Genomic DNA, 16,217 nt, shown 5'->3' with positions numbered 1-16,217 from the left:
TCTGAGTAACAGGTAGAGAGTAGAGGTGGAGATCAGACAGAGCCCAAAGAGACCCGAGGAGACCAGGCGGGGCCCAGGGAAGGTAGAAGCCACTTGTAGGTGAGTTTTTAATAGATATGACCAGTGTATATAAATGATGGCTACATGCAATCTATAGACATATTTGCAGATCTTTTCAGATTAAAGAGAAAAGCAAATGATACTTAAAAGAAAATCCAGCGATTACTCATATGAAGATACCTACGACATAGACAATTAATTAGCCCATATTCCATTCCAAAGACCGTCACAATTAGCAGTGATGTTTATGAGCATTGGGTTCGATCAGGAATCACTCAGAACCTTGGCCATATAAACACCTACCTCCTAGCTTCCTCAGCTGTTCATGGATTATACTAGAAATCATGAAATAACATCTGTTGTTGAGTAGAGGCTTTTGGGTAATTTTCTCCCCGTAACTCCATTGGAGAGCTCTGGCGTAGATGAATAATACCCTGCTTTGTGGCATCTTGTGCTAGTGACCCAGACATTTATACTGTCGGGAGACTGGCAGTGGTGTAACTCCCATGGGGAACGACAACAGCATGTGTGTGGTGGTAAGGAGAGGTTAGAGGTCTCACTGGACCTCCCATCAGCGATACGTTGGTCTAGAGCTGGCACAGTGCTGAGTTTTAACAAGTGGTCAGTGGGTAATTTGTTTCTAGTATTTAAAAGTGATCCCATGTCTGCAGCCTTGGAGGAGCTGAAAATGAGACACTGAACAATGGAGAAACACAAACATGTCCGATAGTCTACTGGACTTTCAAGGATCTAAGGATCAAGAAAGAGCAAAGTCTAAATTTTCCTAGTCACTCCCAGGGGTCGAGGCAAATGAAATGACCTCCCATGCGGTGTTTGCTGATGTCAAAGGAAAGTGATACTTGGTGGGTGGCCACCATCCAGCACTTTGAAATTTATAGACCAGAAGTGATATGAGAACCAAACAGCAGAAACCTTGGGGCGAATTGTGAAACTTATTATTGGCACTTTCTTCCATCCACCGCAAGTCCAAGGTGAAGGGTCACCATGATAGAAAATAGGAAATCTGGAGAAACGCCTGGTCACTGGCTTGCATCTCCTCAGGAATGTAAGATCCAGAGGCAACAGAGGGAGAGATAGGGGGTGTGCTACCAGCCTCAGCACAGAGGAGCAAGCAGAAGGTGAATAGACAGAAAGATCACCAGGAATGGAAGGATAGACCCAGGATTTGATGGAGACCGAGAAAAGAGTTAGTAACGGGGCTATCTAAGGGTAGCTGTCCATGCATTTACTTGTTAAGTTTTAAAAATTAAATAGCCCAGCCCTGGCTGCAGCTGGAGAAATTGTGCTAGAAAATAAAAATGACCACTTTGTTTAAAGGTTACAGTTGTGAAAGGCTGCGTTGTCTTCTCTTTTCTTTTCCTTTCCCTTCCTTCCTCCCCCCCCTCCCCCTTTTTGAGACAGGATCTCTCCACAAAGTTCTTGCTGTCCTGAAACTCATAGAAATCAGGCTGGCCTCGAATTAACAGATTCCCCCTGCCTCTGCCTACCTAGCCCTGGGTTCTGTCTCACCGTTCCCACCAGGCTTCCAGCTTGTTTTCAGAATTGATATGAGAGACCAGAGTTACTTCCTGCATGAGGAGCCTGGGAGACCATGTTTTAAGTTCCAGTTGTGGGGACAGAGGTAGAGGAAGGAAGGCCGACCTTGCAAGGTTTTGAAGTTCATAGGGAAATGAGTCTCCCCCCCCCAAAGAAAACATTTGTTCCTAGGGAAATGAGTCCCCCCCCCCAAAGAAAACATTTGTTCCTTCCCAGGTACACATGGTTACTCACTATTAAGTAGCCGGAAGTCAATGAATGGGTAGGAGCCGCGGCGTTCGGCAGGAACCCCCGTCTGACCCCTTAGTCGTACATCTCCTACAAAACAGAAATTCCAAACAAATGTTTGATTGAAGATAGTGCCAAGGATATTCACTTTTTTTCTTTTTCCCAGCAAATCCTCTTAACCAGTATGTCTGTGGAACCAACAGAGGATGTTAGGAGAAAACCTGGAGAGTGCTGGGGGGAAATAGGCGCTTAATTAATGCCTATATGTGTAAATGAGTCTGCCAAGACTAAACAGAACCCCTCTAGTGTTTACCCGCAGAAAATGTGGTTGATTTACATGATGGGATACTACTGAGCTATTAAAAACATGGATATCATGAATTTTGCAGGCAAATGGATGGAACTAGAAAATATCATCTAAGTAAGGTAACCCAGACCCAAAAGGAGATTAGCCATAAAGTACAGAACACCCAAGATACGCCCCACAGAACCTAAGAAGTTAAACGAGAGGAGAAGCCCAAGCAAGGATGCTTGAGTCTCACTTAGAAGGGGAAACAAAATAGTTGGGGAGGCAGAGGGGAGGAAGGAACTGGGTGGGAGAGGAGAGGGGGGATGGGGAGGTAGGATCAAGTGTGGGGAGAGACGGGAGAGTCCCAGATGTCCAGGAGAATAGATGGAAGTCTGCAGTTGCTGGGGATGAGTACGTGAGGAGATGGTGGGTGAGGGGATCTCTAGGAAGTCCCAGATACCTGGGATGGGAGAGGTTCACACTATTTTTTTTAACTGATCTTATTAAATATATTTTATTTACATTTCAAATGTTATCCCCTTTCCCAGAATTCCCTCCATATCCCCTATTCCATCACCTCCCCCTTCCCTGCCCTGACATTTCCCTACACTTGGGCTTCTCTTCCCATTGATGCCCAACAAGTTCATCCTCTGCTACATGTGCAGCTGGAGTCATGGGTGAGTCCATGTACTCTTTGGATGGTGGTTTAATCCCTGGGAGCTCTGGTTGTTGGTATTGTTGTTCTTATGGGATTGCAAACCCCTTCAACTCCTTTAATTCTTTCTCTAACTCCTCCATTTAAGACCCCATTCTCACTTCAATGGTTGGCTTCAAGCATTTGCCTCTGTGTTTATTATGATCTGGAAGAGCCTCCACAGTGATTGTACCAGCTTGTAATCCCACCAACAGTGAAGAAGTGTTCTTCTTTCCCCACATCCTCGCCAGCATCTGCTGTCACCTGAGTTTTGATCTTAGCCTTTCTGACTGGTATGAGGTGGAATCTCAGGGTTGTTTTAATTTGCATTTTTCTGATAACTAGGGATGTTGAGCATTTCTTTAGGTGCTTCTCAGCCATTCGATATTCCTCAGTTGAGAATTCTTTGTTTAGCTCTGTACCTCATTTTCAAATAGGGTTATTTGATTCTCTGGAGTCTAACTTTTTTAGTTCTTTGTATATATTGGATATTAGTCCTCTATCAGATGTAGGATTGGTAAAGATATTTTTCCAATCTGTTGGTTGCTATTTTGTCCTATTGATAATGTCCTTTGCCTCACAGAAGCTTTGCAATTTTATGAGGTTCCATTTGTCTATTCTTAGAGCATAAGCCAATGGTGTTCTGTTCAGGAATTTTTCCCCAGTGCTGATGTGTTCAAGGCTCTTCCCCACTTTCTCTTCTATTAGTTTGAGTGCACCTGGTTTTATGTGGAGGTTCTTGATCCATCTGAACTTGAGCTTTGCACAGGAGATAAGAATGAATTGATTTGCATTCTTTTACATGTTGACTGCCAGTTGGACCAGCATCATTTGTTGAAATGCTATTTTTTTTTTCAACTGGATGGTTTTAGTTCCTTTTTCAAAGATCAAGTGACCATAGGTGTGGGTTCATTTCTGGATCTTCAAATTCTATTCCTTTTATCTACCTTCCTGTCTTGCTAAAACCATACAGTTTTTGTGACTGTTGCTTTGTAATATAGCTTGAGGTCAGGGATGGTGATTCCTCCAGAAGTTCTTTTATATTGTTGAGAATAGTTTTCACTGTCCTAATCCCTAACAGTGTTAATGATACTCTTTATGCCTGCAGACAGGAGCCCAGTGTAACTTTCCTCTGAGAGGCTTTACCCAGCAGCTGACTGAAACAGATACAGAAACCCACTGCCAAACATTGCACAGAGGCTGAGGATTCTTATGGGAGAGTTTGGGGTGGGGGAGGATTGAAGACCCTGAAGTAGATGAAAACCCTATAGGAAGACCAACAGAGTTAACTAACCTGGACCCCTGGGAGCTCTCAGAGACTAAGTCACCAACCCAAGAGCATACACAGACTGGAAAGAGGTCCCAAGTACATTTGCAGCAGCCTTACAGCTCAGACTCTATGGCTGCTTTGTCTGGTTTCAGTGGGGAGAGGATGTGCCTAATATGGCAGAGACTTGATGCCCCAGGATGAGTGGGGTACTTAGGGGTCTCACCCTCTCAGAGGAGAAGGGGGAGGTGAAGGACGGAGAGACCGTGAGGGGTGTGAGAGCGAGAGCAGAGTTTGGGACGTATATAAATAAATAATAGCAAATAATTAAAAATTTCAACAGATTATGAAGTTTCCACCCTCATTTTATACTCCCCGGGGTTGTGGAGATGGAGTAGCTGACCCTGGAATGATGGGTGGTGTTCTGGGGGTTGTAGCTCCTCCCTATGCAGAGGTAACAGCCCAGAGTGTTGTTTTCTGATGATGTCCACTCTCCCTGCCCCTGGGTTGTGCTCTTGGTGAACATTAGACCCTATCGTCCGAGTCCCACGTATTTCAGGCTCCTAGCTACTCTCATTCTCACGGTAGTTAGTCATGCTTCCAATACTTAGTTCCTCATGGCTTCTTCCAAGGGCTGTCCCATTCCCTCATGCCTCTCTTCGGTGTGTGTGTCTTGCCTTCCCAACCCAGGGAGGACAGCCGTAGACTTGAGAGAAGAGCAGACCTTGGAGACCTAGTTTGAACATTTGCTTCCTGTGTTATCTTGGGAAGCAGATCTCTCTCTCCTTCGCATGTCTCATCAAATAAAAAGGACTTGTTTTAAAACGCCCTGGGTCTGAATATTGAAAGTAATGCTGGCCCCTTGGCAGTGGCTGTTGGCCTGTCTTCTAGTTCCAGCAAAGCAGGGGCACACACTTCTTGTGTTCTGCATCTTTCTCTTGCACTTGCGGTACCGTCTGGAAATTGGTAGACTCTAAGAGATTGCTTCATCAAGTATTACATATCATGTTGACTCCAGGGAGATGTAGGAATCTATGAGCTTGCATGTGCTTCTGGAAGGACTGTGTCAGGGAAAGTTGTCAAAGCATCAACTCCAGGAACAATGGGACATCTCCTGTCAGCCATTTTCCCCAGACCGACTAGCCAGGGCTTCAGCCTGGGGGCAGAGGGGAGAGGTAGTCCCCTTTACTCTCTAATCTTTGGGGTTCCATCCACTGCTAACCCTGCCACCAACCAAGTGAAGGTTCTCTTACAGGCCAGGCCTGGGCTTGTAAGTGTGAGCAGGAACCCTTAGACCAGTCTCCGTACTTTACATTAGAGCCCTAGGTATAATCTGATATTCATTGTGTTTCTGACATGGGAGACGTTTGCAACCTAGGGACTAAAGTCTAAAATGAGATACGTTAATTTTTAAACCGGGAAAAGGAAAGTCAGAGGACAAAGGAAGAGATGAACAGTTAACTTAAAAATGTGAGCGTTATCCCGGTATGCAGGAGGCTGGAGCAAGGAAGATCATGACTTATAGATAGCCTGGGCTATGTAGCAATGCTCCTGTGATAAAACACACAAATGCATGTGCACGCACACGCACACGCACACGCACACAGAAAGAGAGAGAGAGAGAAAGAGAGAGAAAATAGCTGAACAAAAGCCACTCGGCCACTCAGAAGTAAAAGATTTCTTCCTCTTTGTATTATCTTGAACACCTACATATGTCATACTCTGGTTTCACAAAGCTTTTTCAAAAACCACTCTAGTGGATTCATTGGCATGTAACCTTCACTAGATGTTTGCCATAGCCTGGTGAGGAGAAATGCTATCACACTGTTTTCTAACTGAAAATGCAGTGCCTCTGGGAAGAAAGGCCAAGAGACCACTCCATACTTTTCACACTGGATCCTCAGCAAAGGGCTCAGGCCCCTAACAAGCTCCCAGGAAGAACATGCTGGCCTTCTTCAGGTACATGGTGCTTTTCTCTTGCAGTGGACAGAGCTGGTGTCAGGTCTAGGTTTTTAGATTTCACATGTATGGCTTTCTCCTTAACGCCACATCTAACAGTTTATAGACTTGGTTTTTAAAGTGAAATAAAATCTTAGACACCCCTCCACACACACACTGTGGAATTTGGACTTGTAGTAGCCACTGGGGAAAATATAACACACGAATCACTAACTCATTCAGTGCCAATGTAAATGAATTTATTATAGCTTATAATTCTGCATGACTGACATGTACTTTAAAAAATCTAAATCACAACCAATCAAAATGCAGAGAACAAATGACCATGTGATGACCAATCCAACTGATATGTCTACAACACAACTCCTGCACCTCGAAGGGCTTAGGGATCATAGAAGAAGAGGAGAAAGATTATAAAAGCTAGATAAACAAAGGGCTTGCCTTTAGATTTCATCTCTTAGAAATGTCTGAGAAGCCACACCCAGGAAGTCTCACTAACAAGGCTGCCTAAACAATCTCTGTACAAAGGTGAAACCAAGAGACATGCCAACATGGAAGAGAGAAATCTTACTAGGCCTCAACACTAGACAAACAATACTTGCATCTAAGGAATGCTGAGAGCCAAAGAAATAACGTTTCCTGGGGAGGAGCCCTGGGATGGTTTCCTAATACGAAGAAATAAGCCCTGAGATTATACATACAAGGAACATTATGTGGACCAAGAAGTTTGCATTTCTATATTTAGGATTGTGTGTGTGTGTTGTAATTATTAAAAAGTGACAACCTTTTATCCCTTGCTGGTGCCAGTATCTGTGGGACCACATGGCACTGTGGGGAATCTTTATCTTAGCGGCTCCACGCTGCCTCTAAATACTCACGGACCCGGGGCTTCTTTTGACCCAGGTGCAGTCCACTCTGCCTGCCCTAGCTGCTTCTGTCCCGGGTGGTCCACGGCCACCCCAGCGTGCTGTTTTCACTCACTTCCCTTGGCTTTGCACACACACATCCCAACTCCATGGTGGGCTTCATGTGTCCCGCCACTACACCCTCTTTGAACTCAATTAAGTCGCCACATCAAAGAACACAACAAAACACTCTGATCCAATTGGCAAAATATAATTTGTCCACCAAGATAAATCAAATGATCCTGTACAGTTCCATCCTTTATAAAATATTCATAACAACTTTATACATACAGAGATGCACTGAGAGAAACATTCACGTCTGCTTCCATGTTGCCTCCTCCTGAATCTCCCGTTTTCTCCTCCTCTCTCCTTCCTAGGCTTTTCCCCACCTACCTTTCCTTCTCATCCAATGATAGGCTGGACCCACCTTGTTGTATAAAGACCTCATCCTACATGTGTGTATATCTGTGTATATGTGTGTTTGCATGTGTATGTGTGTATATGCATGTGTGTGTATGTAAAATAATACTTGACCATGAGCCAAGGCCATGGACATGAGATAGTGCAGGGCAAGTTATATAAGCATGCTGGCTAGTCTTATGTCAACTGGACACACAAAGTATTGTCTTCTCTGTAAGGAGTGAACCTCAGTTGAGAACATGCTTCCAGAAGTTCCAGCTATAAGACATTTTCTTAATTGGTGATTGTGGGGGGAAAGGCTCAGTCCAATTGGGGTGATACCATCCCTAAGCTCCTGGTCCTGGGTTCTATAAGAAAGCAGGCTGAGCAAGCCACAGGGAGCAAGCCAGTGAGCAGCACCCCTCCATGGCCTCTGCATCATCCCCCCACCCCCAGGTTTCTGCCCTGTTTGAGTTTCTGTCCTGACTTTCTTTAGTGATGAGCAGCAATGTGTAAGTGTAAGTCATATTAACCCTTTCCTCCCCAACTTGTTTGGTCATGGTGTTGCATCACAGCAGTAGTAATCCCAACTAAGACAGTAGGTGAGAATGTAGGTGGTCCTACAAAGCTGTCTGTGTCTGTGGCTTTTTTGACCTGCTGTTCTGACTTGGGCTCTTCTCAGAGACTTGCCATTTGAATTGACTTCTCTCTCAGTATTTTCTTTCTGTAGTTGAGGGACCGCTTCTGAGTTTGTAGGTATGAGGGGTACCCACCATTCTCTCAGACAATATCTGAGTGATATTGACATTGGTTTTAAAACCTTGCACAGGGTTAATTTCTGTTGCCCATCTAAGAATGAGGAGTACAGGGGTTCCTTGCATGGAAGACTTTAGATTTAAGGAAACCGGAGAAAGCAGAGCATCGCAGAATGGGCAGAAAGAGCCAGCATGCCAGTAAGGGTTTCCTTACTGATGGGACCAGTCTTTTGTCATAGTGAAAGCCATTAGAGAAGTCTGATGGCTCTGAAGTCCATATTTATAACCATTAGGTCACACAATTGCAACAGTGTTGCTCCTTTACAAGATTTATTGTGAGGACATTGCGATATGTGAAAATAACGTTTTCACTATATTATTTGCTATTATTATATCTATTTGCTAACTGTATTATTAATAATTTATTATTACTATTTACTGACATTTATTGGCTACTTAGACTGTTGAGAATGTATATGCATTTGTCATCATCAATTTAACAACCTGAAGTAGGTATCCTTCATTACTATCGTCAATGGAACATTTTGTGGCAGAGGAAATGAAAGCCAGTGGAAAATGTGTCCAAACTTATCCAGGTTGCTAAGAACTTGTGTTTAAACTCAGGGCTTCTCCAAGTCTATGTTCTTGATACCTTTCTCATATTGTCTGCACTGAGAACTGTGCAAACTGTGGAGGACTGGTTTTTCCTTGCCCGATGTATGCTCTGATTCCTAGATGACAATAAATCAGACACATGGCAGACTGAATTTTTGCAGACTGAATACTGGCGAATCTATCAACCTGACAAATCCAGGATTCAGTCAAATAGATGTTTATGTCAAAGAGCACTTCAGTAACAATGTCTATAGGAGAAAGATACTGACACCTGGTCCGTAGCAACAGGGTATCTGTTCCCTCCAAGTCTGGAATGCAAAGCTATTACTAGAAATACTATTCACCAGGGTTTATGGGGTTTGTAACTAACTTATTTGACCACATACCCAGCAGATTCAGCTTCAGGGCTCATGTCAATGAAGCTACAGCTACAGTCTGAGAAGCAGACGGCTCTCAAACTTCTTGATAGCCCTCAGGGGTAGTAAACGTTAAAAAAAAACATTTTAATGTTTTTAAATATTTAAAAAATATTTTTAGAGAGGATAAAGCCATGTTAAAAGCACTCGCATAGCAAGGGGAAGCATGCATCTCAGGAAGTTTTCAACATGAATATGAATGAAAACAAACCAGACCTCTGCCCCATCATGGGCTTTCTTTTTGTTGGAGGAGAACGGGCATTTTTATATATCTATATATGGGAAGTCATCTGTCATTATTCCTGGTCCCACGAGCCCCTCTAACGACTGATACACTGGTGAGAAGAGAAACAGCTGCGTAAGGCTGTCCTCAGGAGAGCTGAGGCCACAGGGCTTCTGCCCTGAGGACAGAATAAGTGTTGCTCTTGTAGAGCTGTTCTCACCAGCCCCTGGTCTGGGCAACCATCTGCTTACCCAGGGCTTTATGTCCAAGCTAAACAATTATTTTGACTATTCATTAAACCCTTGTTTAACATCAGCAGCTTTTTTTTTTCCTGGCAAAGGAAAGGTGAAGCGGGAGCTGGGAGGAAGTGTTGACAGCTGAGCTGTGTCCTCGGTCTGTCCTTATTGTGTTCCAAAAGGAAGCAAACAGCAAGGGAATTCTTATTTTTGAAAGGACTGCTGCTCTTTTGCTCCTTCAGAGCTGAAACCATAACATGTCGTCCTTGGTCCTGAAGGCTGCAGACACAGGCAGAGGCCTAGCTGAGTCATTTGTTCCGGGAGCCAAGACCCAGAGACAGTCCCTAGCCCCCTAAGGGACATAGCTCCGGATGGACCTCTTGCCCACTTGGCCTCTTGTGTGGTGTCTGTTTAATAAGCCTGTGCTAGGGAGCAGACGTTGATGTGGCCTCTTATGTAACTGGCAGAGAGGGTGGAGACTCTGACAGTGGTGACAGCCTACAGTGGCTGAAACATAGGCCATATGACAAGAACCAGACTCCTGCCCCCTCAAGTGGTTCCAAGGTCGTGTGGGGGTGAGCAGAGGGCCTGAAGAAGGGAATGGGCAATAGCTGCTGTGTTCCTGTGGCATCTGAGGAGAAGGAAGATGTTTGGTGATGATCTTGCTATATACAGGCTTCAGGGACCAGGGGGTGGGATCTCATGGCAGAGGTATCAATAATAATCTGAAGAAAATAGCAATGGCATCAAAAAATAAAACTCTGGAGCAACCAAAACATGGTGGACAAAATTATACTCTGGTAGACAGCCATTCCCTTGAGCTCTCTGTGCTGGTTACCAAGTCATGTCACTGTTGTTTCATGTAAAAGGAAGACAGAGAACCCACACCTCAGACATGAGCTCTCATCACAACACACTGGGCTCCAATGCAGGGTTGTTTACTAAAGGTCTCAGTTATAGGGGGTTTGCCCATGCTCTGATAAATACATGGGCAACACAAACTACACCTGGTATACTTTAAAAGATTTTGGTGGGGAGGAGGGCACATGGGTGGGTGTGTGGACCAGGGAGTAATGGGAACTGAGAATCATTGGGGTGCATTATATGAAATTCCCAACTAATCAATAAACTATGTTGGGGGGAGAAGAGTGAGTTCTCCTTGGATACTTTACTAGCTTAATAGTTGTGCAATTCAGTTGTCTGTAGACTTACGAGATGTGCAAACAGCCTGTGAACTTAGAGTTATTTTCTGAGTAGCACTGTCTTACAAGTGAGAACCAGTGCAGCTGACTACACCCAACTCTTCGTCAGAGAGCTTCAGTTTCCCACTCTTCTGTGGATAGGGTCTCATTATGGTGCTCAGGGTGGTTTAGAACTCACTATATTGTGCATGAGGACCTCAAACTCAGGATGTTCCTGCCTTATCATTCCAACTAATGTGGTCACCGGCATGAGCAATTGTACTCAGCTTCAAGTTTCTTGACGGAGGCAGGCTCTGTCTGACAAGCTAATTAGAACAATCTAGTTTTCTTTTTTTAAAATTGTTTTAGTAACTATGCATTTTTGGGTCGTTGTTGAAAATCATTTACATAGCAAAAAGAAACTGACAGTGGTCCAGAAAGCAGACTTTTGACAGAAGCAAAATAATTTCTTTGCAAATGAAAGAACAATATTACTAAGTAATATACCCGGCAACCTTAGTTTAGGGTTATTAAATGACTGGTGACAAATGTATATTTGGGGACTTGAATGATAGTCTCCAGAGCAGGTAAAGTAGGTCCTCACCCAGACTACTAGCAAGGGGACCCTTCCTCATTTTTCGGCTTGATAGTGTTTCAGAGAAAAATACGAGAAAACAAAGCAAAAAAATTCCAGTCCCTTAGAATATAATTTTAAAAATCGATTGGAAAAGAAGCAGCAGGATTACCTTAGGAGGTTCTAAGGAGCTGGCAAAGAGCTCAAAAGCACACAGAACAGTTCTGCTTACAAGGTCTGAGAATAGCCTGAGGTCGCATCTCAGGGACCAAGCACCCGGATCTGCCCTAAGTATGAAACTCGGCAGTGTTAGAAGCTGCATGTTGTCTCCAGAAAGACGCTTCTACCTCCAGCATCTCTCCAAAGCCAAGCCTGCTACTTCGTGTAGACATCTATATACAAAGTGCTCAGCACAGTGCCTTGTATGTGATAAGCACCCAGAAAGTTAGTTTTGCGGGGGAGGGGTTACTATTCTGATATTTCGAGGTCCCTCCTCCTGCCACCCTGTGATTTAGGATTCCCTAAACATCAATAGCTGTCTGGACTTGACACGGTTTGGGGTTCCCATAAACAACCTCCCCAGGAGCTGGTAAGTCGTATTATACCGGGCAGACCTAAGAGTCTGGTGTGTCGATACTCTGGATGAGGATTACCCAGAATGCTTTGCAGAGTAACACTCTGGGCTTGATCTGCTTGGTCTGTATTGCTTCCCTCTCTGCTGGGCATACCTGGTAAGGAGAAGTGACCATGAAAATTGTGTCCTGAGGAATACAGAAAGTGGGCCCTCCTCACGAATTTTCACGGGCAGTGGCGGATGTCCATGGCATGTGTGCTGTGGCCCTTGGCCCAGGAGCCCTGATCTCTATCTAGCGTGAGTTACATTACCTTGGAATCTGCAGCTAAGAACTGCTTTTAAGGTTTGAGCCTCAGACAGCCAGTTCTAAACCAGGCTCGGAGGGTATTCTAATCTAATTTGATTCATTTCAACAAATGATCATTCAATATTAAACCGGATGTTAGAAAGTAGGAGGGCAAGTGGGGACACAGAGCTATTTGGCTGTCAGAATATTGACAGTCCAGAACAGAATCAGGCCAAGGAGAAGATACAGCATCAATCAGACAGAGTCTCACAATTATCCCCAGACTGCTTGGGCTCAGGTTCCTCAGTGGCATGGTGAAACTTGATGAAATTATATAGAAATACACCTCACAAACACTCCAGTTTAAAACAGTTCCCACCATTTTCCCATCCGGATTAAAAGAGAAGAGTCACATGACGTTGTTGATACTCACTGTTTCAGTTAAACAGAAACTCTGCGTTTAAAAGGGAAACAATGGTTGGAAGTATAATTCAAATCTTACACCAGGTTTCTAGAGAGCAAGATTTCTGTGGATACAGATAAACAATTTTAAATCAGAAATGTCACTTTCAGAAATCACTAGAAGGACGCCTTTATATCTGATGATCATGGTAGCTTTCTGGGGGGGGGGGGTAAAGTATGGCCGGAGAAGACATAGGGGAGGAGGAGACAAAAGAAACCAAGAAAGAGGACGCTGAGAGTCAGTGAGGAAATTAGGGAGAGCGGGCTCCAGGGTAATGCCTCCCCCCTATACACACATATATATATGATATGTCTGTAATGCATAATTAAATGATTGTGCCAATCACAGAAAAAGAGAATTGTCAAAAAGCAGTTCATTTTTGCCCGTCCCTTTGTAAATCTCACTTGGTGTGAGGGCTGTTGGTGCAGGCTGATAGTTAGGCTAAATGGCGCAGTGGTAAGTAGCCCTCCAAGCAGTCTTAGGCTACAGAGCTGAGCCTCTTAGCCTCCTTAAGAGGACTGTGCAGATGGTCCTATTCAGAAATCCAGTGCTGCATCTTTGACTAGTGGGACAAAAGCAATTCATTTCATGTTAAGACATGGAGAAGGACTTCCCCTTACTGGAGGAGATGACCTGCTAGGGGATTGCTGCAGTATTGCCAGATGGGAGATGGTAATGGAGAAGGGTTATGGTGTTGTTAGAGAACCTAAGGCCAGTTTAGAGATGTCAGTCCATAAACAGACACAGTGCCCTGAGGAACTGTATGGGAGGTCGAAGGGAGAGGAAAATATTGAAGATAATTCTCAAGTTTTGGCTCGCACAGCAGATGACTGTCTTATCACAGAATCAGACGGATTCAAGAGGGACCTAGCTTCACTCACTTGGCTTGGGCTGCTCCAGATACACTGCCGTGATTTCAGAGGAAAGCGTGTGTGGGTTTCGGTAGTGTGGGTTCAGAGAGACTGTTTCAGATGGAGATATAACTTTATAAATCAAAGAGAGCTGTGGAATAACTCAAGGAAGATATTTGGGGAAAACCCACGGAGTCAACAGCATAATTAAAAATCACAAAATAATTTTAAGTAAATGCAAAAGGAGAAAAGTTACAGGCCTACATGATGTTGCTCACAGAGGGAATAAGGATGGGGAGGTATAGGAGGAAGAGGAGGAGGAGGGAGGAGAGCCAAGTACTCATCTTTAGGTAACTCAGTAGCAATCACTGTCTTATATAGCACAAGGGGTGAGTAAGAGGGGGGGAGCCACTGCTAGGGGGCAGAGAACAGATTTCCATTGCAGGAAGTGGGGGTGGGGGAGAACAGACTTCAGGCATAGGAGACAATGTAGCAAGATGAAAGGAGCTGGACTGGGAATGGTTTGGTGGGAGGTGGGGGAGGACCTGGGTTTAGATTTTGGAAACCTAAGCAGAATCGGACTGTATAGCGTGTATGTCTAGTCCCAGTGTGTTTACTGTGAGAAGCTAGGCACTGATGGAATTCCCAGGAGCTCCTAGGGTAGCTAGCCTGGAACACACAGAGAACGAGAGACTGTCTCAGACAAGGTCGAGGCAAGGACTGACTGCCGAGGTTGTCCTCTAAGTGTGTACAGACACACATGCACACACACACAGGATCTTAAAATAGGTAGAGATGTCTCATGAAGATGCCATAATGAAACATGTTACTTTGTTTCCTTGTTTTAAAATACATATATTTAAATTAAAAGAGCAGGTAGGATCATGTTTGGACAAAGTCCATTTGCTTTTGTGGCGGTCATGTCCAAGTGGAGAACTGGGAGGTCCAAGACAGTCATCTACTGTGCAAGCCAAACTTAAGAATTATCTTCATGTTTTCTTCTCCCTTCGACCTCCCATACGGTTCCTCAGGGGGTGATATGCAGATCTCCAGTGATAAGTGGGTTACTATTTAAAAGTTTTAAAACTTATGGAGAATTACCAATAAAATAATAAAAATTAATTTTTAAAAAATACTTAAAATTTAATGACATAATTTTCCTCTTTTCTATCCCTCCCAAGTAACCCTTCTTCACTCCTTTTCAAATTCATGGCCTCTTTTTTTTCTTGGATTTTTATTGTTTGCATTTTACATTAAGAATTTTTATTTCTATGTTTATGCATGTGTATCCATGTGTGTGTATGTGGTATGTATGTACATGTGTGTTTATATGTATGTGTGTATGATGTGTGTGCATGTGCATGTATGTATGTGTATGTGTATAGTGTGTGTATGCTTACACCTGTGTGGTGTGTGTTTGTGTACATGTGTGTAAGCATGTATACGTGTGTGGTGTGTGTGTGTGTGTGTGTGTGTGTGACAGCATGTCTGGGAAGGTCAGACAACAACTTTGGGGCTTTGTTTTTCTCCTACTGTGTGAGTCTGTGGGACCAAGTACAGACTTCCGGTGCCTTTATCTGATGAACCATCACTGGTCCTCAGAAGCTACATGACATAATTTTTAACAAGCAGTGATTCATCTCTGTATAGCATTAGCTTGTAATCTGCCCAGCCGAGACAGCGGAAATGGCGAGCATACCGTGAGAACGGTGGTAATCTCTATGAATAATAAAATGTAACTTCAAAATTGCTCTGAAAAGTCCAGGTCATAATTATGTCTGTGAAATTTTGTAAAATAGAGTAACATCCTGTCTAATCATTTCCAAAACTTAGATATACATCAAGAAAAAAAAATAGCCTAATGGAAATCTCTGCAGAGAAAAGTGCTTGTTGGGAGGTAAGGATTAATATTGTTAGTAAAATATAACCCAAACCAATATCACAAACTGGATGTGTTAAAGAAAATCATTTCATGCATTGTTTGTTTTTGTGTGCTTCTGGACTTCCTGCATTCTGGCCGGGAACAAGGTCAAACTTGCCAAAATACTACGAGAAAAGATGTTGATGGTCATGAGTAGGAAATACTCTTGGTCCCATGAGATGGCCCCTTCTTAGGAGACTACCACACGGAGTGTACCATCATGAGAAGGAACATCGGGCCACCACATTCACACTTGGCGCCCACTCAGCACCAGGGAGCATCTGAGGCTCAGCATTCCAGACCTCTGTGGCACTTGGGGTTCTTTGAAGCTCCAAGTGTTGTTCATTTGTTTTGTTTGTTTTTCAGAAAGGAAACAGATGGGAAAAGCCGGACTTGGTAGGGAAGCGGTGGACTCCGTCCTATTATATCCACGTTACAGAACATCATGTTGATGTTAAACACAGCAACTGCTATTCCCATAGTAACAGCTATCTCTTAGTGAGCCTTCAGTTGTGAGCTGGGCAGTGTTTGAAGTGTTTTCCACGAATGAGCTCATTTAATTCCGTAATGACTCCCTTAGATAAGCACTAATATCAGGGCCATGCCGTGAGAGACAGGGATGGGAAGTTTCTTTGCTCATGGGTAGGAAGCATAAAGCCAGATGTGAGGCCTTGCGGTCTGTGAGTCTAGTTAAAGTGAACACTCCCTGTTTAGAGACGCCTTGACCTGAAGTGGGAGCTGAGATTCACCGTTACAGAAGGTTG

General features: G+C 43.9%; 1 protein-coding gene across 1 annotated transcript in view; it reads right to left on the bottom strand.

Moving 5' to 3' along the window:
• PDE7B (phosphodiesterase 7B) overlaps nt 1-16,217 on the bottom strand; it is a 294,818-nt gene that overhangs the window by 76,123 nt on the left and 202,478 nt on the right. The window contains exon 3 of the mRNA XM_080941986.1: nt 1,852-1,935. Coding sequence (XP_080798112.1) covers nt 1,852-1,935 — 84 coding nt within the window. The remainder of the gene's footprint in view (nt 1-1,851; nt 1,936-16,217) is intronic.

Source organism: Micromys minutus, assembly GCF_963924665.1.
Source record: "Micromys minutus genome assembly, chromosome: 30".
Classification (NCBI taxonomy): Eukaryota; Metazoa; Chordata; class Mammalia; order Rodentia; family Muridae; genus Micromys; species Micromys minutus.
The sequence above is the reverse complement of the archived record's forward strand: the minus strand, read 5'-3'. Positions and strand labels throughout refer to the sequence as shown.